This window comes from Acinonyx jubatus, chromosome C1 (assembly GCF_027475565.1).
Source record: "Acinonyx jubatus isolate Ajub_Pintada_27869175 chromosome C1, VMU_Ajub_asm_v1.0, whole genome shotgun sequence".
Classification (NCBI taxonomy): Eukaryota; Metazoa; Chordata; class Mammalia; order Carnivora; family Felidae; genus Acinonyx; species Acinonyx jubatus.
The window spans coordinates 15044757-15067720 of NC_069381.1; the positions used below are offsets into that span (position 1 = coordinate 15044757).

The 22964-nt window shown below is 37.9% G+C and overlaps 1 protein-coding gene across 27 annotated transcripts in view; it reads right to left on the reverse strand.

The window, feature by feature from the left end:
* Window positions 1-7462: 7462 nt before the first annotated feature.
* Window positions 7463-22964, reverse strand: part of EIF4G3 (eukaryotic translation initiation factor 4 gamma 3) — a 309641-nt gene continuing 294139 nt past the window's right edge. For all 27 annotated transcript variants that reach the window (XM_053208300.1, XM_027060183.2, XM_053208305.1 and 24 more), the window contains 4 exons: window positions 17600-17746; window positions 12669-12750; window positions 11104-11250; window positions 7463-8532 (listed from right to left, as the gene is read on the reverse strand). In XM_053208300.1, the coding sequence (XP_053064275.1) occupies window positions 8351-8532; window positions 11104-11250; window positions 12669-12750; window positions 17600-17746 (558 nt within the window). In that variant the 3' untranslated portion in view covers window positions 7463-8350. The remainder of the gene's footprint in view (window positions 8533-11103; window positions 11251-12668; window positions 12751-17599; window positions 17747-22964) is intronic.

Consider the following 22964-nt stretch of genomic DNA (forward strand, 5'->3'; position numbering starts at 1 on the left):
AAAAGTCTAAATGTTTTAAGAACAGTGCTTGTTTTTAGTTAGCTTTTGGTGAAGAGCTTTCTAAACTGACAGGGATATGAAGTACCCCTCGGCAGTGGTTCTCAAACTTCAGTGTGCCTAAGAATCAGCTGAAGAGTTAGTTTCTTGGGCTCTTTCCACTTAATCAGTTCTGATTTAGTAGGGTGGAGTCCATGAATCTGCAGTTGTTTTTTTAAGCTTATTTACTTAAGCAATCTCAACACCCAGCATGGGGCTCCAACTCACAACCCGGAGATCCAAGAGTCCCATAAGCCTCTGAGCCAACCAGGCACCTCTGAATCTTCATTAAAAAAAAAAAAAAAAAAAAAAAAAGTTTACTTTTTTTTTGACAGAGCATGAGCAGAGGAGGGGCAGAGAGAGAAGGAGACACAGAATCCAAAGCAGGCTCCAGGGTCTGAGCTGGCAGCACAGAGCCCGACGCGGGGCTTGAACCCACAAGCTGAGGTTGGATGCTTAATCAACTGAGCCACCCAGGTGCCCCTGAATCTGCCTTTCTAATGAGCTCATAAGGGCTCCTGAATGCTGTTATTCTGTGGCCCCTACTTTGCAGGACTCTCATCTGGGAAATGTAACTGTTCACTGCAAAGACCCTGGAGTTACTCATGTCCATGGTGTGGCTCAATCTGGGGGTTGGAAAGGATTCCTTTTGTTGAGAACTTTTTTTTTTTTTTAACAAGTACCAACTAAAGTTAGTCTCTAGTGAATTCTACTAAATTGAGAGTAGACCACAAGTTTCAAAAAGTTCTTTTCACCTGTTTGTCTAGAAGGGATTTGTCTGGATTAATTTGTGATAGGGCATGTTTAAATTCCATGTTTGCACGTGCAAATGAACTGTCCCTATATTCTGCCGCTCTTTGTTCATCAAATATACCATGCACCCCCCTGCCCGTCTTTGCACTCATGATCCCTACTTGACCACCTCTTAATTCTTTAGATTTGTTTAAAATTCTCTTCCTGTGGGAAGCATTCTCAAATCTCTGTTTACAGAGTCCTCATTATATGCTCTCATAAAACTATGTTCTCAGAACATGTGCCATTTATATTTGTGTGCCCAACACCTGCAGTTAAAAATAATTTTTAAGTATCTAAAAATATATATTGGTCTCTATGCTGCTAGGTAAACCGGGTAAATCTTTCCACAGTGGTCTCAATCCTGCCTCATACTAGGATCACTGAAGGAACGTTAAAAAAAAAAAAAAAAAAAAAAAGATGCCGTCTTATCCTTGCAGATTCTGAAATAACTGGTGTGGGGTGAGGTCTCAGGATTTGTATTTTTAAAAACTCTTCAGGTGAATTCAACCTGCAGCAATGCTGAGCACCATTCTTTTATGTTCTAGGAAGCAGTTAAGGCAGGACAGCTATTTGAGCTTTGGCAAAGGCAGTTTCCTAGGACTTCAGGCCAGAGACCTAGATTTATCAAGAGGTAAATAAGTCAGAAGAATCAGAAAGGAAATTACTGGCAGCACAAGTTCAGCTGCGGGATGATGATTTGTTTAGAAAATATTGATATTCTTAATTTCATTTAAAAGACTAATATCCTATTATCAAGCCTAACTTCTTTGTTAAACTTGGTAAACAGTGTAAGTGATTCTGGATGTACTCACATGGTTGGCACGAATGAACCCTTTCTAGGGAGGATAGGGAAGTCCCTATGAGTTAGAGTGGACGAATGACTAAAACAGCATCAGCATTAGACCATAAATCTCCCAATCCCAGTCAAGACCTCTTCCCTACTATAGCATACAACTTCTTCCTGTAGGAACTCCTGATATCCGCTTGCTAACATTTCTTTTCCCCAGGCGGTTCCTCTGATGGCTCAGTTTAACTCTTTGATGTGTCCTAATAAATGCTTTTGAGACTTTACATTTACCTCAAGATACTATTTTCGCTGCAGCATCTCACAAATGTTGATATGCAGCACTTCTATTGTCAGTTATATCTGGTTATTTAATAATTTCCATTATTTAACTAGTTAGTTAATCCAGGTGGCATCTTAATGCTGCACTGTATGGCACCTTAGTAAACTGAATATTGCTTGCTAGCTAAGGGCAAGCTAAAACTAATAGCTATAATGGGGAAAGAAAAAAAAGGGGATAGTTCCAATCTTTTTCTGCTTATGCAGAATGAGCAAAAGAATGATTGGAATACCCATACAGTGAGTCTTTTGGAAACCAGAGTTATGTAAAAAAAAACACAATATTTTCTAAAAGTCATAGTGTCCCTGTGAAAGTGGCTTACTCACCTGGCAAGATCTTCAGTAAAAAAAGGAATTTAAAATGGTGGCAGACCTAGATGAAGACATACCCCAGGAGTAATGAGCTCACCCAGTGGCCAGATCTTTGTTTCTAAATACCACTTTCCTAAAGGAAACCAAGTCTCCTTGAAGAAATGGCTGTTTCTAAGCCTAGGTCAGGGAAAATACAAGATATGCCCATAGCATCTTATAGTGTCACAAAGTAAGTGCTCTAAAAACAGAAGTTTGAGGGAATGTCAAAGGGATATAGGAACAAACCTGAAAGAGCTTTCAAGGCCAAAGCTGGTACAATCGGCGCAACAAAATCATGTGCTTTCGGGTTACAACTCAAGTATAAACATACATGAGTCTATAGTGATATATGTACACACACATGTACACACACACACACACACACACACACACACACACTACTGAATAGAGAAATGAATAGACAAATCTTCCTTGCAGGAGGATTTCAAGTAATTTAAGTAGATACTCCCCACTCCAGGAAAGAGTGGAGCTTAATTCCCTCCTCCCTCCTCCCCCCACCCCTGCATTGTGGGCTGGACTTAGTGAATTATCTTCCAAATAGACAAGAATAGGAAAGGGAGAAAAGGAAACTTCACCACCTTAACCATGTAGTCAAGGTTAAACACCACCAATTATGTCATGGATATCATGTACCCTGATATGATGAGAAGGGCACTTCACTTACATGGTATTTTGACCCCAAACCCAAACTAAACTCTTAGTTTAATTGTGAGAAACACACTAGACAAAACCAAACTGAAGGGCATTCTGCAAAATACCTCACTAGTACTTCTCAGAACTGTGAAGGTCAGGACAAAAAAGGAAAGATTAAAAAACTGTCAAAGGCTAGAGGCCACTAAGAGTACATGAGGACTAAATGCAATGTGGTATCCTGGATTGCATCATGGGCTAGAGTAAAAGGACATTAAGAAAACTCAAAGTCTGGAGTTTGGGGCACCCTGGGAGAGCATGAAACTCTTGATCTCCGGGTTGTGAATTCAAGCCCCATGTTGGGCATAAAGCTTTCTTTAAAACAAACAAACAAACAAACAAACAAACATTTAGTTAATAGCAATGCTGGTTTCTTGGTTTTGACACGTCGCATAACATGCTAATAATAATTGGGGGAACTGAGTGAGGGGTATATGGAACACTCTGTATAAATTTGAAACTTTTCTGTTAAGTCTAAAATTATTTCAAAATAAAACATTTACTTAAAACAACTGGCATATGATTCTCTGTAGCTTATTTCTTTCATATGTAAATCATTTCATGATTTGGTAATATAAAACAATGTATTTTTTCTTTTTTTGTAGTCCCAACATCAATAGATTATCATTTTTCCCTCTGAGGGATATATGTTGAATTTGAAGCTGGTGGCACATGATGTCTCTCTCTCTCGAAACTACTAGCGGATATGGAGACCTATCACTCAACTTCTTTACTCTTAACGATGACTGAAGGTGATCTCCTGTAAAACTAATGAATTAGGATTAACCGGTGGTATAGAGGTTCTGTCTCAAGGCATTTTTATTCCTTACTGAGCAATTTTGTCCTCTTGACAAGCAAACCGCATCAAGCTGTTTAATAGTCACACGGTATTTAAGGCAAATGGGCCTCATCTGAAGAAGACACATAAAACCTCAGATTTCAAGTCAAGTGACATCTTAACTTTTATAGCATACACTGTAGTCACCTTTATTTCACCCAGGAACTTCAATCCCAAGAAACCTACTCAAGCAGGACTAAATGAGAAGGTAAGAAGACCAGACCCTTGGTTGCCAGAGCTTGGATGTCAAGCATCTGAGGTCATATACATCAAGTCCACAAGGTGACAAAAGTTAATTCTCACGACCTTATTCAGAATTAGCTGATGGTTGTAAATATACTGCTGATTATACAAAAATGAGTGACAGCGAACAGAAAGTTAAATCAAAAGGCAGGGAAAAATCTGGGTCTAACTCCTGCACTCAGGTCCCTGACACTGCAAACACCTGCGAGGTTTGGTCATTTGCTAAATGTTGGATTGGAGGGCAAAACAAAAAGCAACGGAATGCAGGATTTCAGTTACACGAAATGTCCAGAATAGGCAAATCCACAGAAACAAAAAGCAGATTAGTGGTTCCCAAAGGCTGAGGGAGAGTAGAAAATGAGGAGAGACTGCTAAAGGTTATGGGATTTCTTTTTGGCGTGATGAAAATGCTCTGAAACTAGATAATGGTGGTTGCACAAGCGTGGATATAATAAAACCACGAAAACGTTACACTCTAAAAGGGTAATTTTATAGTTATGTGAATTATGTCTCAATAAGAAAAAAGCAACACAAAGAAAGAAAAAAAAAAGAATGCAGAATGTTTCTCTCCACAAAATGGAATATAGGAGTTCATGAGTGCCAAGGTACGGTCAGAATTGAAAATACGAATCCCTACACATTTTTTTTTTTAAGAGAACAGAATCTGAGTAATGGAAACACAGAATTCGATCCAAGAGCCTAAGGCTATATATCTTCTACCTTAGAATCCTTTTGATATGAACGGAGCCATTTGAAACAAAAAGATAAGTCAAAACCCCCAGAATAATGACACCTTGGAGAGTGGCTCTAGAACAGATAAAATTTTTTTGAATTTAATTCAGAACTCATCTAGAATGAATTTTGAAATATGAAAATAAGACAAAACTAATCAAAGGTCTGTCAGGGTAATGAGGGGTAGACATTTCCTAGTAGAATAGGATGTTTATGTAGCATGTGTAAACCTCGAGCTCTCTTTTTTTAAATGTTTATTTTTGAGAGAGAGAGAGAGAGACAGAGTGTGAGCAGGAGAGGGACAGAAAGAGGAGACACAGAATACAAAGCAGGCTCCAGGCTCTGAGCTGTCAGCATAGTGCTTGATGCGGGGCTCACACCCACGAACCGTGAGATCATGACCTGAGCCGAAGTTGGACGCTTAACCTACTGAGCCACCCAGGCACCCCTCTAGTTCTCTTTCTTCATGAAGAATATGAGCTCCATGAGAGCAGAGACGGTTTTATTTACTGTTGAATCCTCTGCACTTAGCACACAGTAGGTGCTCAGTAAATATTTGTTGAATGAGCCAAGTTCATGATGCAGCTGTGAACTGGCTTGTTCATCTACGGGAGAGTCTAAAATGAGTTTTTTTTGAAAACTAACATCATGTTCTTTTGCTGGCAGGCATAAAACACCTGAACTAATGAACTAAACCTAAATTAATGAACCTGTTCTCAGAGTTAAAATGGGTAAAAGCTTTTGTGACTTGAAGGAGTGAAAGCAGGTCATTGCTGGCCACGTCACCTTTTAAACCAAAAACCATGAAATGCTGCTTTCCAGTAAGACCAGGAAGAGGGTCAGAATCATGATGATACTTGGCAGTTCAGTTGATGTTAGCAGGGATCAATTAATCCCACTTTGTTCATATTTTACCGTCAGCTAATAACCCTTCTACCCCTATGTAAAATTCTGCGTGTAAAGCAGTAAGATACCCAAAGGTCATTCTGTAGCCTCTTCAGTCTTCATCACACTTCATGTTATAGGTGAGATTTCAAACATCAGTTGTTATTATACAAAACATTTTCAACGCTTGAATTTTTTTTCAAAAATAGTTTTATCTTTCCTCCATTCCTGAAACTTGTCCACATCTAAAATACCGATGATAAATAATTAAAAAATACGAATAGATTTAAAAAGGGAGGAAGCCCCTGGGGGCTGAGTCAGTTGAGCGTCTGACTCAATTTGAGCTCAGGTCAGGATCTCAGGGTCATGGGATCGAGCCCCACATAGGGCTCCACACTCAGCATGCTTGAGATTCTCTCTCTCTCTCCCCCCGCCCCTCTCCCCCACTTGCACAAATACTCTAAAATAATTTAAAAAAAATAAATAAATAAAATATTGATGAGTAGGCCCTCACTATGACCTGAAGGCCAGAGCCCTGCAAATATCAGTCACTGATTTCCAAGAGGCGGCCACCACCCTGCATCCCCTTGTGAGTGCTGCCAACACCTAAAAACCTACATCTCTCAGGAGACTCCTGGATCAGAATCCTCTGCATTTTCATTCTGGCAGCTGTTAAAATTCAGTGTATCATAGAATCAGGTTACTTCTTCCAGCTGAGAGATCCCAGGCAGAACCCACAGCCAGACTCTGAAACAACTTTTCAGGCCCCATTTTTTTAATGACAGATGCTGTCACATGTTTGTCACAAGATTTCCAGGACTTAGTTTTTCTAGAATAGCTTTCCACCACTATGGGACGGGGTCTGTGGGGTCATGTAGCAGGATCCTGTATTGTGTTCAACTACACTCTGAAGAAAAACATTTTATTGCTATGGAAAATTTTGTTTTTGTGCTTCTCAAGTCTTGCCAAGTCTCTTAATGTGGATATTTCTTCGGAGATGGAAGCCAGAAGAACTCTTTGGTTATTCAGATACAAAATACAAAGACTGTTTATTTGGGAGCAGCCCTGGCTTTCTTCATAAATACATTTTGTAGGGTGATGGCCTACAAATAATTGAAATGGAAAACCATCTGTACAGACTGTAACTTCGTAAAAGAAGAAAAAGCAAACAAAAAAACACAGTGCTCCAGTATCTGTAGGAGAAACAGTTGGTTTTATACTCACCAGAATGGCTTGAGTGAAGCTGAAGTTGGGAATAATGTGATTTTCACACATGGTACTGGTTTGGTGTGAAATCCCATGCCCACTTTAAAAAAGCGTAATTTAGCTTTGGTTTCTTTCATTCTTTAGAAGACATCTTTGGGTTTCTTAAGCATCAGAGGTAATTGATGATTTAAAATTAGTGGTAGTTTCGAAGTGAATTAAGTTTCCCTGCTCCTAATACGCACAGGGGCGGAACACTTACTTCGACTCGCTTTGCTCCCACCCTGAATGCATTTCTAGCTGATGTTGCAAAGAAGCTTCCTCTGGACTCCCAGAGGGGCTCTCCCGCCCAAGAACAAGTTCCCTCCTTACCCACAAAGTAGCTTGCCTTTTCCCACTGTAGATACACACACACACACACACACGCACGCACGCACGCACGCACATATCCACACATACAACCTCAGGAGTGATTTGGATTAGACGACAAATAGCACCTCCCAGAGATGGGCACACATGCAGCAGCTGTCAAAAGGAGAAGTCACTTTACTTTCTTTTAAACTTGCAATGTTTGTCTTTATTTTGTTCTTTATATTTTGAAAGTGAAAAGAAATAGTATTGAGTCAATTTCTTTTTGTTTTTTTGTTTTTTTAAATATTTGTTCTATGTATTTACAAGCCTTAAAGTTGCTCTAAAGATTTCAAAAGTATTAAGAGTACTTTTCCCAGGGTAGCACTTTTTTTTAAATTTTTTTAAACAATTCTTGGAGTTCTCTGGTCCACAGCATTTCCTTCTGTTCCAAGGTTATGTATGTTTTGATAACTATGGTGATTTTTTTAAAATTTTCTGAAGCAAGCTGAGAGGCAGGCAGAAAGATTTGATGCCAAAAAAAAAAAAAAAAAAAAAAAAATCTTTCTTACCTTGTTCACCCCAAACCTTCTTAAATCTGGACTAACTACTATGTTTTAAAACAAACGTGAGGTGCATTTGAAGGGGAGGGAAATTTATTTCTCTGCTTTTCTATTATACAAGTTGTTTACAGAAACTGCAAATTAAAAAATTACACTGGCATTTGCAGTCCTTAAAATAAATTAAAAGTTCTCAACTTTTTTTTTTTTTTTTTTTTGCTAAACAGATGTGTTTTTTTAAAGTATGAGTCCTTGTTTAAAAAGAAAAGATTAAAACAGAAAATATTTTCTATAAATAATACATGTATTTTGGTTTTAGTGCTCCCGCCCTCAGGTTTGAAGTTTACTTTTTCCAGTACCTTTTTCCTCCATGATCACCTTTTTTCTCTTTCCCCTCTCCCACTCGTGCACACGTGGGGATTTCTGCGAGAATTGGCCTTGCTGCACTGTGATTGGCGAAGACGTGAAACTTTTTAAAAAAATACTTAAATTGTTTCTTTTGTTTCGTTTTGTGTATTTGAAGCTTTAGTTATCCTCAGACTCCTCTTCTGCTTCCCGCAGCCACGTGAAGAACGCAGTGACAGATTTCAGAGCTACACCCTTCCCATTCTGCTCTGCAGGGTCCTTGCTGCTTTCCCACTTGTAGAAAGCATCCTCGGAGATCACCTCCTCATCATATAGGCAATCAAAAAACATCCGTAGCAAATCTGCAAGGAAGTAAGAATATACCATCAGTGTTGGAGGTGCTATAGTTGTGAAGTAAATTACTGTATTTCCAAGGGATGAATGAATGAATGAATGAATGCACATTAATACCCCTAGCACCCAGTGACAATTCATCTTACTCCCTCCTGATAGTGTAATAGCAAAACAACTTGTTTAAAGAACAGGAAAAAAGATTTAAGCAATCTAAATTATTTTTACTGTTATTATTTTGTTCAATTAGAACTATTTTCTGATAATGCTGAGGTGTTTGATATTATGTAGTTCTCAAACTATATACTATAAAAATTAAATACAAGGGCACCCGGCTGGCTCAGTCAGTACAGCATGCAACTCCTCATCTCAGGGATGTAAGTTCGGGCCCCAAATTGGGCATAGAGATTACTTAAAAATAAAATCTTAAAAAAAAAAAAATTAAATATAAGAGTAACAAGTAACTTTACTCTCTTCTCTATACATTTCTCCACTGTTTGAAATTTTACAATAAAAATATATTAATTTTTACAGTTTGGGGAGGAAAAGGCAGAAGGCACTTTTCCCCTTCTAATGTTGTTTTCAAACTGACAGAGTAATAATTTGTATGAAAAATATGGGTAAAAACTACCTCATCTGGATCTTATCCAGAGAAACAACAAGTCTATTGTTTCCAATGCCCAGACGATCTGGGCAAATGTAATCCTGTTTTGCTTCCACAATGGAAACTTAGCTTATATCATTGTTCAGAAAAAGAGAGAAAGTTGGGGCGCCTGGGTGGCTCAGTCAGTTAAGCATCCGACTGTGGCTCAGGTCATGATCTCACGGTCAGTGAGTTCGAGCCCCGCGTCGGGCTCTGTGCTGACAGCTCAGAGCCTGGAGCCTGTTTTGGATTCTGTCTCCCTCTCTCTCTGCCCCTCCCCAGCTTACACTCTGTTTTCTCTGTTTCTCAAAAATGAATAAACGTTAAAAAAAATTAAAAAAAAGAGAAGAGGAAGTTGGCAGATTTATATATTCTTTATTTTTAATTCCTTCATTACGGGCTCTTAAATTCATTTAAAATCAGCCTCCATTTATATTACTGGAGGGAGGCAATGGCATAAATAATTGATAATAAATATTAGGCTTGGAATGAGTCAGGCTAAAATTTTTCTTTAGATTTATCTTTGTAATTTTATTAATTAAGCTAATACTGAAACTACTTTTCATTCTCTTAACTCTGGTTGGTCTATGGGGAAATAGAAACAAGTGGCCAGGATTCTACAATGGTGAATCTAGAAATACGCATCTCTCCAGCGATGATTAAAGCTGATAATTATGGGAGATACTTTAATTTGGTTGGCCATACAGCATCAATTTCACCTCTTGAAAAGTTAACAAGTCCTCATCCTGTAAGAACAGAGAAAGGAAGCCATGATGTTAAATGACCCTTCAAGGTCTTGAGAAAGAGAACACAAAGTCAGTTAATTCTCTGATTCAGATTTAGATGATGTCTCTTCAGTTACAGTGTGAGGATGATTTGTTTCAATCTTTTCCTTCACTTTTCACTTTTTTTTTTTTTTTTTTTGGCATCAAATCTTTCTGCCTGCCTCTCAGCTTGCTTCAGAAAATTTTAAGCACTAGGAAAGAAGGAAAGCCTCAAAACAAACCCAACCTTAGGAAGTGCCAAAGAATTACTTCAATGTCACCTCTAAAACTGCCCTGTACTTCTATACTTTCACAAGTGTCAACTTAATTTTCAAGATTTAATACAATTCAGGGGCTCCTGGGTGGCTCAGTCTGTTAAGCATCCAACTCTTGATTTTGGCTCAGGTCACGATCTCACAGTTCATGACACCAAGCCCCACATCGGGTTCTGCATTGAGTAGAACCTGCCTGGGATTCTCTCTCTGCATTTTCCCTGTGCTCTTTCTCTCTCAAAATAAATAAACTTAAAAAAAAAAAAAAAAAAGATTTAATATAATTCAGTTACTTTACCAGTATCACTAAGACTTGGTGGTTCAGGTTACCTCATGTGTCTGGTTAGCAAAGAATCATAACCCTAAAGTGAAAATTAGTCCAGAACACCTTAATGTCTTTGTTGGGTGTCTGAGGATTCTGAAGAAATATCATCCTTTTTCATTACTAAGACCTGTGTCAAAGAAGGTGAAAGACTGTAATGCATGTATGCTAACACCAAGATGCTCTAGACCTGCCTTGTCTAACAGGGTAGCCACTAACCATGGGGTTATTTACACTTAAATTAAATAACATTTAAAATTAAGCTCCTTAGTCACAACAGCCAGATCCAAGTGCCTAAGTGAATACTGCTCAGTACAGACACATTTCCATCACTGAAGAAAGTATTCTTAAGCAGACCTGCCCTAGAATAAGGATTAAATTTCTAATATAAACTAGTTTTCTTATTTCGATTTTCTCATAAAAGTCAAGTACCCAAAAATTCAGGTTTATTAAAGTTGTTGGTTAAGTGAGTTTTTGTTAGTAGTGATTCTGCCATTAATCACTGTTCATCTCCGAAGTCTTGCCCTGGATAAATCTAACCCACTGGTTAGGTGAATTGTAAGAAGAGGTCATAAGCTTACTGGCAGGTTGATCAAGTTTTACTATTGATGCTTGTAGTGCATAAAGTGCTTGCAGTTCCTTCTCCGTATCTGAGTCTAGGTACTTGAGTAAGATCGGCACTCTCTGCTTGATAACAGCAGTGTCCACTCGGAAGGTAGAACAGTCGGCTAGAGGCAATACAAGAACTAAGCATTACATTTAGGAGTTAACAAGTAGCCATTTTTAATTTTCTGAGTTGATAAGGCATGTGACTACAAGGAAAGTAGAAGTAAAGGAGTCCAAGGAAAAGATTTTGAAATCTAAGATATTCTGAAATTATAAATGGGACATTCTTTCTGAAATAATTAAAATACATGGCGGGGGGATGTATTTTAAGTGCTGCACTCCCTAAAAAGTAGTGCACCCAATTCTTTATCTTTAATCATAATGAAATAGGGACAGTGATTTTGTGACATTCCAAATTACAAAAGAAACATTAAAAAGGGGATTAAAGGGACAGAGCAAATCTTTTCAGAAGGGTAAAACAACCATTTTACTATTTCTAGGAGGGTGAGGACTAACTGTGACAGTGGAAAACAACACATACAATCTAGGTCTTTTAGGGAAAAGGCACAGTAAAAAGAGGCTGAGGAAAGTGTCCTCAGTGCCAAGAAGCAGAAGGTTTTATTTCCTTTCTAAGTTAGCACTAGGACACAACTGTGTTTTTAAAAGCAGCTTTTATACTTTCCAACAGTGATTTTAAAACACCAAAGTTCTACTGTTCCACTGATACTGGAAATGACTTAAGATGTTTTTATGAAGACTTTCTATTAGCTTGTTATTTACCTCATTGAAGATCTAACATTGTAAAAACATTCATCTGACAGAAAATCTTAAATTATAATTCTGAAGCTATCTTCTAAAATGATGACAGACCTGAAATTCTGAACAAATTTTGAGCTAATGGATTTTTTCCCCACCGCAGTGAAAGAAATGTGAATTTCTATCTGAGGCTAGATAGATGATCTCACTCAATACTGTTAAATACGATATGCAGCTAGAAATACGTAGGGTTTCTACCAATCGTAATCCTAACTACCTATGTAATTAACATTCAGTGACACTGTCTTATCATAAGACATAAAGGTCAACATAAAGCAAAAGAAACAACTGGTGTTTTCTTTTCTCATATATGTATTTATATAAAAAAGCTTTTCTGTTGCAATTAGTCCTTCGTTGATATTAGGTTAGAATATTCAACCCATTCATTATAACTCTTGAATGGAAGATGGAGGAGGCTTTGCATACTGGAAGTGAAAGGTAAAGGCAAAGAAAAATACAACAGAGTAGGAAACAGCCCAAGCAGCATGCACCCGTTTCTGTTGAATTGAAGAATACAAGGCATATGGTAGCTGCTCAGATCTGGGCTCTCTACAGGCACAGCAGCTATGCATCTCCCTGCTTGAGAAAGTCAGCCACTGTAGACAGAAAGGGTACTCATGCACAGGGAAAACTTTGAAGACAATATAAACTCAGACCCATGTCATCAACAGTTAACATACTGGGGATTCAGATGTTAAGAGCTGTCTTCAGAGATGCTACTTACCTATAATAGCTGCTTTACAAACAGCTGTCATTAAAGCTCTAAGGAATGTAGGTGAACTCATCTGGCTTTCATCTAAATTAGCCTGAAATCAAAAGTAAATGCAATAGTTAAAGGTACCCTTGCATATCAGAGAAATACATCCCCCTAAACCAGGCTTCATCTGGCACTAGGGGTAGATGGGGTCGCATTCAACCTTCTTGTAAAAATTAATCTTCTGATTCATTGGAAAATTCTTGGGCTACTACCAGTTCTGTCCGAAAATGTTCTCAGTAGCAGCATTTAATTTTCAAGGAGCTCACTGCTGCCTATACTTTGCTGATTCAATTATATAGTGCTGTGTACTATGTACATTTGGAACTACAACCATTTAAAAACATATTTCTTCCTCAATAAATAATCCCTATTAAGATTAATTCTATCAGAACATATAAATTTGAGAGCATTACACCACACCATAGTGTGTTTTAAAGACTTTTCTGAATAGTGTAATTATTTTTAGATGTGCTAACATTGCTTTTTTATCTTAATGTTAATGTGAACTAGAGATCAAACTCAAGCATTGTCTCGAATCCTTCAGGTGGTGAGAAAACTGTTCATCTTTTCTAAGGATGGCAGAAAAAATGTATTTAGAGATAAGTTGAGTAAATGGGCCTCAAATTTGGTTTTTAGTTTATTTCTCTTAAGATCTTCTTAAAAAAGAAAAAAAAAAAAGATCCTATCTTCTTGCTATAAAACACTGTATAAACCATATGAGTACCAAAAGGAAAACAAACAAAAGGAGACATTTTCTAGGCAGGTATTTCATACATTTTTCAGAGTTTATGTTCCTTATGCCTGTGAAGAATTAATGCTTGTGTCAGCTTCTTTTAATAGCACAGCATACTATTTTCCACTGGAAGGGTCAGCCTTAAAATGACTGGCCAGGAAAGAAAAATTAGAGTGTCATTATAAACCTCTGTGTTATAAAGCTAAGAATTTCAAAGATATTGGGAGATCAGTTAAATGTTTGTGAATTGTAAAACTGACACAGATTAACGAGCAGTTCTCTGTTGAATGCCTAACTTCGAATATCACTTCGTGAGAGCAGAGAGGGGTTAACGAGTCGAGTCGGATGGCTAGCTCTGCAGGACACCAGCCGCTCTCTGTACATGGAGGGCTGTGTTACAGGAAGAGGTTTCATTACCAATCTTTTCCAAGAGAACAGAAACATGTGGTGCCACTGCTAACAGCTAAGGATGGGGACAGGATGGGGCAAATGCCACATATAAAAGATTTGATGATTTATGTGTTATAGTGGGTTACTGGTTTACACCTCTTAAAAAAAAAAAAAAAAAACAACTTTATTCAGACTGAAGCCAGACTGGTCTAGGCCCTGACATTACCTTTGCAAAGTCTGAACAATCATTTTTGAAGAATAAGTGAGAGAATAAAAACACACCATTACTTGTTGGCTCAACAGTACTTTATAAACAGGCTGACAGAGCTATTTCAAGTACTGAGTATCGTTTGAAATTCCCAAATACTCAGATTTCAAGTAGTCTGAAAAAAATTAACAAATTAGTAAATATAATTAGATAATAAATACCACTTCCAAACCATTTGCCTTTGTTTTGTTATAAAGAAACAAACTGCGGGGCACCTGGGTGGCTCAGTCGGTTAAGCATCTGACTTCAGCTCAAGTCATGATCTCATGGTTTGTAAGTTCGAGCCCCATGATGGGCTCTGTGCTGACAGCCCGGAGCCTGGAGCCTGCTTGGGATTCTGTGTCTCCTCCTTTCTCTGTCCCTCCCCCACTTGTGCGCGCTCTCTCTCTCTCTCTCTCTCTCTCTCTCTCAAAAATAAATAAATGTAAAAAATAAAAAAAAAGAAACAAATTGCATATGTCTTCCACCAAATAAAGCTAAATATTGTAATTCTAATATTGAAGAATAGAATAGACCTGAAGAATAATGTCAGAAACACTTCAGATTAAGCAAAGATGTTAACGAGAATGGGCAAGAACAAGAAGAAAGATGGGTTTGCTAACCAGGTTAGATTAAGGAAAATCAGATTTACATAATACTGGTACCAAACACAGAGTGACAAATCTTTTCATGTATTGTGAGCTCAGCTACTATTGCATTTTTGTTTGCTCCCTCCTTTTTGAAAGTCTTTATTAGTATAATTTACATTCAGTGAAATTTATCCTTTGTCTTCTCTTTAAGGAGAATACTTGTTGGTCTAGAATAGGCAGAATAATGATATAAAAAAGTGAAGCCCAACATAATTGAAGAGGTGGAAATAGCATCATTTTGCAATCCATGAAAACATAAAAGACCAAATGGCTGAAATGAGGGTGATCTATGAAAAATCATGGCGAGAGAGAATAATGTTAAATATGTAAACACTAACTTGATTTCTAAAATTGAACATAAGGCATGTCAATAACATACCAGGCCAGATGCCGATTCTATGCTAACTTCTGCAACAATGGGTTAAAAGTCTTAGAGAGGAAAGAGATGGTTACACCAAGAGGAATAAAGAAGTAAGTACATGAAAAACGAGAGATGCTAAACCAACCTGCAATCTTTTTCTGATTTGGTTAGTATACGGTAGCTCAGAAAGATGTAAGCATACATTCTCTGGACTTCAGCAAGGTATTTGACAAATTATTTAATGATAACTGTCCCCTCATGGGCATGATGAAAAAGTGAAATAGACAGCAGAATGATGTGAAATAATAAACAGGTTAACGACACCCATGGGATTGGGGGTGGGATCTTGTCCCCAAAAGGATGCTACTTTGTCCCCGGCCCTACCCCACTCACACATTTTGCCCCTAACTTGGATGAGGATAAAGTTGGCATACTAATGAACGCATGGGGGATACAAAGTGAAAAAGATGGCAAGGAAATTTTATGAACAAGTCAGAATCTAAAATGTCCTGACAGACAAAAACTTGTATCTAATTTAAGAAGATGAACATAAGCAGCAATACATTTTAAAAGCCCCATTCTGGTTCAAAAACCAATGCGGTAAGCTCCAGATGGGAGAGATGACTCAACTGTAGAATATAAAAGAATGGGTACTATATGACTGAAAGAGCAATCTGAGTTCAGTGTGGTGAGCCTGCCAAAAGCAAAGAGTCCAAAACAAAAAAGGCAACAGCACTGCCTAACTCTGAATGTTGGAGCACATCTGGCAATCATGCTCAATTTGCACATGTCACTTGTGAGAGGGATATTGAAAATCCAGGCTATGTTTGGATAAGGGTAACCAGATGAAGGGGTGGATATTAAGATTTCAAGAAAGGATGAAAGAACCTAGAGAGAGAGACAGGGATATAACAATAAACTATTACAATTAATTAAAAGATTCCCAGCTGGGTGACAGAATAGATTTATCTTATAGGGACATGGAGGAAAACTGATTAAAAAAACCCTTTAAACTAGGGGTGCCTAGTTGGCTCAGTTGGAAGAACATGTGACTCTTGATCTCAGAGCCATTAATTTGAGCCCCACGTTGGGAGTAGAGATTACTTAAAAAAATAATTTAGGGGCACCTGGGTTGCTCAGTTGCTTAAGTGTCCAACTTTGGCTCAGGTGACGATCTCGCAGTTCGTGTCTGAGCCCTGAGCTGGGCTCTGTGCTAACAGCTCAGAGCCTGGAACCTGCTTTGGATTCTGTCTCCCTCTTTCTCTCTGTCCCTCCCCCACTCACGTTCTTTCTCTCTCTCAAAAAGAAACATTAAAAATTTTTAAAAAATCTAAAAATAGTAAAAAGAAATCTATAAACACAAACAAAACCCCCAAATTATCAGAAACTTCATTTTTTTCTCAATGTCTGAGAGAGGATAAAGAAACAACCCATTTACAAGGACTACAAAAGAGGTTTCATACAAGAGGGAGGGGACTACATTAGCCCTCCATGGCTTTCAACTTGGATTATTATATGATCCCATGGAAAATGTGTACAAATAAAATATACTTATATAAACAAGAATTACTAAAGGAATACAGTACCAGATTTAAAAAGAGACATGATCAATAGATTCCACAAAGTAAGGTTCAAAATTTTCAGAAGGAAGCATTAATATGAAGATGAAAGCCAACACAATTCATAATAATTACATATTGTTTACTGATTTTATCCAAAATATTATTTAAAGTGCAAGAACATTTAGAAAAAAAACTTATATCTTGAATAGTAAAATGTAGGGTATATCCTAAACTAATGAGATCCAGAAAAATGGCTTCTGTTTTGAATAGTTTTACTTGCCTTCCTAAAGGCTGTAAATCTTGTTAAGAATAAAAGAAGTCTTATAGTTTCAAATACACATAGATGAAAAAATAAAACCGAACTCCATCAAAGTTAAATACTCCTATGAAGTGAAAGAGAAGGTACAGGCATACTTGGTTTATTGCGCTTCGCTTTACTGTACTTCAGTGATACTGTACTTTTTATAAAGTGAAGGTTGATGGCAAACCTGTATCAAGAAATTCTAAGGGTGCCATCCATTTTTCCAACAGTAGTTGCTCACTTCGGGTCTCTGTGTCACATTTTGGTAACTCTCACAGTATTTCAAACATTTTTATTATTATTGTATTTGTTATAATGACCTGTCATCAGCGATTATGACTCACTGAAAGCTCAGATGACGGTTAGCATTTGTATAGCAATAAAGTACTTTTTAAGGTATTATATACATTTTTAAAAGATATAATGCTATTGCACACTTAGCAGACTACAGTATTGTGTGAACATCACTTTTACATGCACTGGGAAAACAAAACATTCATTTGACTCGCTTTATTGCTCTATTCGTTTAATTGTGTTCAGTCTGGAACGGAAGGAACCCTCACTATCTGTGAGATAAGCCTGTATGTGAATTAAAGGGATCCCACAAAAATCTGTCTTGCAGAGGTATCAGGGAAGATGACATAATCTCTATACCTCTACCCAGTCAAAGATCTGTTCATCATTTGCTTTGTCTTCAATAATGAGTTTCTCGAGTCGCTTATATAGCTCTTCAGCAGAGAGTTCTTTTTTTGAAAGTGCTTCAGAGGAACAGGAACTGTCAGACTCTATAAAGTCCAACTTCTGAAACATAAAATGTTATATGTATTAATATAAGTCAGTATTAGTAACACCCTGAGAGGAAAACAAAGTCATGGGCTATATCTTCTATTTTACATGGGATCAAAATGATCAGTAGAAGCCAATTTTTATTTATAGTTCTGAAAGATTATTACTCCACTATCTTTCTTGAATATTTCTCCAACTTTTTATACTGTCTATCTCAGATTCTCCTTAAAAACAACAAATCAACAAAACCCCGAGAATTATCTCTGTGGCTATGACCACCTCCAAATCATTCTCAGCTTCAGTCTTGCTCTTAGCAGTGATATAGCTCTAAGGCAGGGCAGGATTACTAGTTAAATTACAATTTAATTCCTTCTGCAGCCTATGGTTTAGTATCAGCACAGCCACAGAACAACTGTCAAAAATCTAATTTTGGTTATGTCCTTCAAACACCATTGTGATCCAAGTAAGAGAAATGAGACCACATTGTAAAACTCCTGAACACAGTGTATTGTAGGGAGGACAATAAAAATGAAGGGTTTGGGGTGCCTGGGTGGCTCAGTTGGTTAAGCATCCGACTTCGGCTCAGGTCATGATCTCGCAGCCTGTGAGTTCGAGCCCCGCATCGGGCTCTGTGCTGACAGCTCGGGGCCTGGAGCCTGCTTCAGATTCTGTGTCTCCCTCTCTCTCTGGCCCTTCCCCTCTCAAGCTCTCGCTCTCTCTCTCTCAAAAATAAATAAACATAAAAAAAAAAAAAAGATAAAAAATAAAGGGTTTTATCAGTATTGCATGAAAGATCGTTTTCCCACACAAATCATTCAATTTCAAAGGACTGAATATTCTGGAATGGAGAATGACTGTAAATACGTAGTTACTTCAATGAACCACAACATCATGGCCTGTGCGAGTCTAACCCAGTGCAGAAATGCCTTCACCTCAGCCTTCAGAGGACCATCCACACACCGTTAACAGCATGCGGCGGGCATCCGGGGCCCCTGGAAGCACCCTACACACATGCAGAGAGCTCTTCAGCCCTGTGAGGAGCACTGGTTTCACTGTTCCCGTCCTCAGCTCCTGGTAGCCCAAGGCTACTCTCACTTTGTTCTTAAATACTTGAGAAGAGTTATTTGACACGACATACCAAATTTTCCAGGAGGTAATTTAATCCTGAATTGAAAACCATCTGACCACAGGACACATCTAAAGAAAGACAACTCAAAGGGTTATGGGAAGAGCTATCTCTTCATTTAATAGAAAAATAAAAAAATCAAAAAAAACAAACAAACAAAAGAATTAAAAAAGATCTCTAATTGGGGCACCTCGGTGGATCAGTCGGTTAAACGTCCGACTTTGGCTCAGGTCATGATCTCGCAGTCAGTGAGTTCCAGTCTCGCACTGAGCTGAGAGCTCAGAGCCTAGAGCCTGCTTTGGATTCTGTCCTTCTGTCTGTCTGTCTCTCTCTCTGTCTCTGTATCTCCCCCACCTGCATGCGCACTCTCTCTTTCTCTCAAAAATAAACATTAAAAAAAAAAAACATAAAAAAACTCCAATTATGTAACTGCTATTATACAAAAAATCTTCTGAGGGTGCCTGGGTGGCTCAGTTGGTTAAACGTCCGACTCTTGATTTCGGCTCAGGTCATGATCTCACAGTTGGGGAGATCGAGCCCGGCACGGGGCTCTGCGCAGAGCCTGATTGGGATTCTCAACCTTCAGATGACTAAATTTTTGACAATTCTTCTGCAGTAAGAATACTTTAGGTGGTGGTCACACAACATTGTGAATACAGTAAATGCCACTGAATTATACAATTTAAAATGGTTAATTGGAAAAAAAAAATAAAATGGCTAACTGGATGTTATAGGAATTTCACCTCAATTTTTAAAAAATAATATTTTATGGGGCGCCTGGGTGGCTCAGTCAGTTAAACATCATCCATCCGACTCTTGATTTCGTCTCAGGTCATGATCTCAGGGTTTGTGAGTTTGAGCCCTGCATCGGGCTCCACACTGACAGCACAGAGCTTACTTGGGACTCACTCTCTTCCTATGTCCCTCATACCCTGCTCAGGCTGTCTCTCAAAATAAAGAAATAAAACTTAAAATAATTATAATATAATACTTCACTTGAAAATTTGATGTTTTTTTTATGCCATTCTGATACATGTACATAAAATTATGATTGTACATATATACTATATATTGAAAAAGAAAATATGTCAAAATTGTTCAATTTTTAGATGGGTAGTTAAAAAAATAATCAAAATTATTGGTAATTCTCAAGGGTATAAGGCAATGTGATATGTAACTATGCTTTACTTTATGAAGCTTCACTATGCAAAAGCCACAGATTAAAATATTAAAGATTATTAGCACAAGCTTTTCTCTAATACCTTTGAACACTTTGATATATTCCTATACCTTCCCCAGATACACAAAGAAAAAACTACCTTGAATTGTTAAAAAAATTTTTCATCCTATTATGTCTTTACCATTTATTAGCATTTTATTTTCTAAAGTATTTTATTTTTAAATGTTTATTTATTTTTTAAATATTTATTTATTTATTTTTGAAAGACAGAGAAAGCATGAGTGGGAGAGGGGCAGAGAGAGAGGGAGACACAGAATCCCAAGCACAGAGCCCAACACAGGGCTTGAACTCACATACCATGAGAACATGACCTGAGCCGAAAACAAGAGTTAGACTTTAACCAACTGAGCCACTCAGGTGCCCCTTAATGTTTATTTATTTTGAGAGAGAGAGAGAGAGAGAGAGAGCGCGAGAGAGCGAGCATATGAGTGGGGGAGAGTCAGAGAAAGAGGGAGAGAAAGAAGTCCAAGCAAGCTCTGTGCTATCAGCACAGAGCAGATGTAGGGTTTGATCTCACAAATTGTGAGACGACCTGAGCTGAAATCAAGAGCTAGACACTTAACTGACTGAACCACCCAGGTACCACACAAAAAAATTTTTTTTTAAAGTAATCTCTACACCCACCATGGGGCTTGAACTCACAATCCTGAAACCAAGAAATCACACTCCAAGGATGCTTAACTGACTGAGCCACCCAGGTGCTCCTTGACTTCCATGGTTTCTGATGACAAACTGGCTGTTGGCTCTTACTGAGGATTCTTTGTACATGACAAGTCACTTCTTTCTCGTTGCTGTAAAGATTTTTTTTTTTTTTTTTTTGGTCTTTGTCTTTCAAAAGTTTTACTGTAAAATATCTCGGAGTATATCTCATTTGGAGATTTGAGATTATCTTGTTTGGAGTTCACTGAAATTCCTGGATATGTAACTTTTGATCTTTGATCAAATTCGTGAAGTTTTTGGCTATTATATCTCCAAGTATTTTTTCTGCCCCTTCCTCTCTCTCCTCCCTTCTGAGTCTCTCTAATGCTCATGTTGTTATGTTTGATGCTGTCCCATAGGTCCCCAGGTGCTGTTCATTATTCCTGATTCCCTTTTCTTTCTGCTCCTCAGACTGAGCAATTTCTTCTTTAAAAGTCTCCTTTATGTGCTTAATGAATTAATTTTCCACTATATATTATTATAAAGTTTATTTAAGAAAATAAACTATGGGGATTTTATTTTAAAAATTTGGTGATACTCATAATTTCATATAATCATGCTAAAAATTTCATTTCAAAAATTAAAGATAGATTTCCAAGGCAGCAACTTAGTGACAAGTCAGTGACTTCTGACTGAGCAATTTCAACTGCTCTATATTCAGGTTTGCTGATTCTTTCTTCTGCCCCATCAAATCTATTGTTGGACCCCTCTAGTGAATTTTTCATTTTAGCCATTACAAATTTTTAGTTATAGAATTTCTATTTGGTTCATTTTTATAATTTCTACCCCTTGAAAGTCCCAATTTGACCATACATCATTCTCCTGATTTCCTTTAGTTCTTTGTCCATGGATTCCATCAGCAATTTGAGCAGATAGAAAGCAGTTAATTTAAATCTCTCATGTGGTATGTCCAACGTTTGGGCTTCCTCAAGAATACTTTTTTCTGTCAGTTTCTTTTTTCTTGTGAATGAGTCACATTTTCCTGTTTCTTTATATGCTTTCTAATTGTTTTTGTTGACAACTAGACATCTGGAATACTGTAATGTGTAACTCTGGATATCAGATTCTCTCCCTTTGTGAGGGATTGTCAGTGTTGCAGACATCTGTTTGTTTAGTGAATTTTAGAAAAAGACCGCATTCCTTCTTGTGTGTGGTCATTACAGTCTCTCTGATCTGTTCTCTCCTCAGACAGCCAGTGACCTTGTAGAAATTTCAGTGAAAGTCTGGATCCAAAGAGAAAAGAGAGGGGTGGGATGGATGGGACTGCATGCGTGCGTGCGTATACACACACACACGCACGCGAACACATTCCATTTCTCTGAATTCCTTGACAGACACCATTCAGGAAACCACTTTGGCCTGAGTAGTTAAAACAATGGACAGGCCCTGCACTAAACCTTCAGTAAATTGCCAAGCAGATTAAAAGGCACAGCACTGGGGCACCTGGGTGGCTCAGTCGGTTGGGTGTCCGACTTTGGCTCAGGTCATGATCTCACCATCCGTGAGTTTTCAGCCCTGCATCGGGCTCTCTGCTGACAGCTCAAGAGCCCGGAGCCTGCTTCAGATTCTATGTCTCCTTCTCTCTCTGCCCCTCGCCCCACTCGCACTCTATCTCTCTTTCTCAAAAATAGAAGAAAGACATAAAAAAAAAAAATTGTTTTTTTAAAGGCATGGCACCAATCTTTTGAGGATAAGGTCTTGATTTCTCAACCTGGCACCAGAAAGGGAGTGCCACCATCTCCCCAACTGTCTGCCACAGGTCTAGGTGCTAATAGCTTCTATGCAAAATACCCAAGTTACTGAAATTTGCAAGATTCTTTTTCATCAAGCATTCCTCTGGTGTTGGTACTGCACAGTTGACTCAACTCCACAATTCCAAGATAGTTGATTCTAACACATCTTGCCAGCTCAATGGTTGTTTCAGTGGAGGGAGGAATTCTGGAGCTGCTTATTTCTTCATCCTCTCTACATCCATACACTGACTTATGAATCTTACAACATTATATTCCTGTGATAAGTGCTACTTGGTTGTGATTAATCTTTTAATATAGTGTTGGATTTAATGTGTGAAAATTTTGTTGAAAAACTTTTCTTTGCATTTATTAGGAATAGTTGGCCTATTATAGTTTTTTTTCTTGAAATGTCTTTGGTTTTGCTATTAGAGTAAC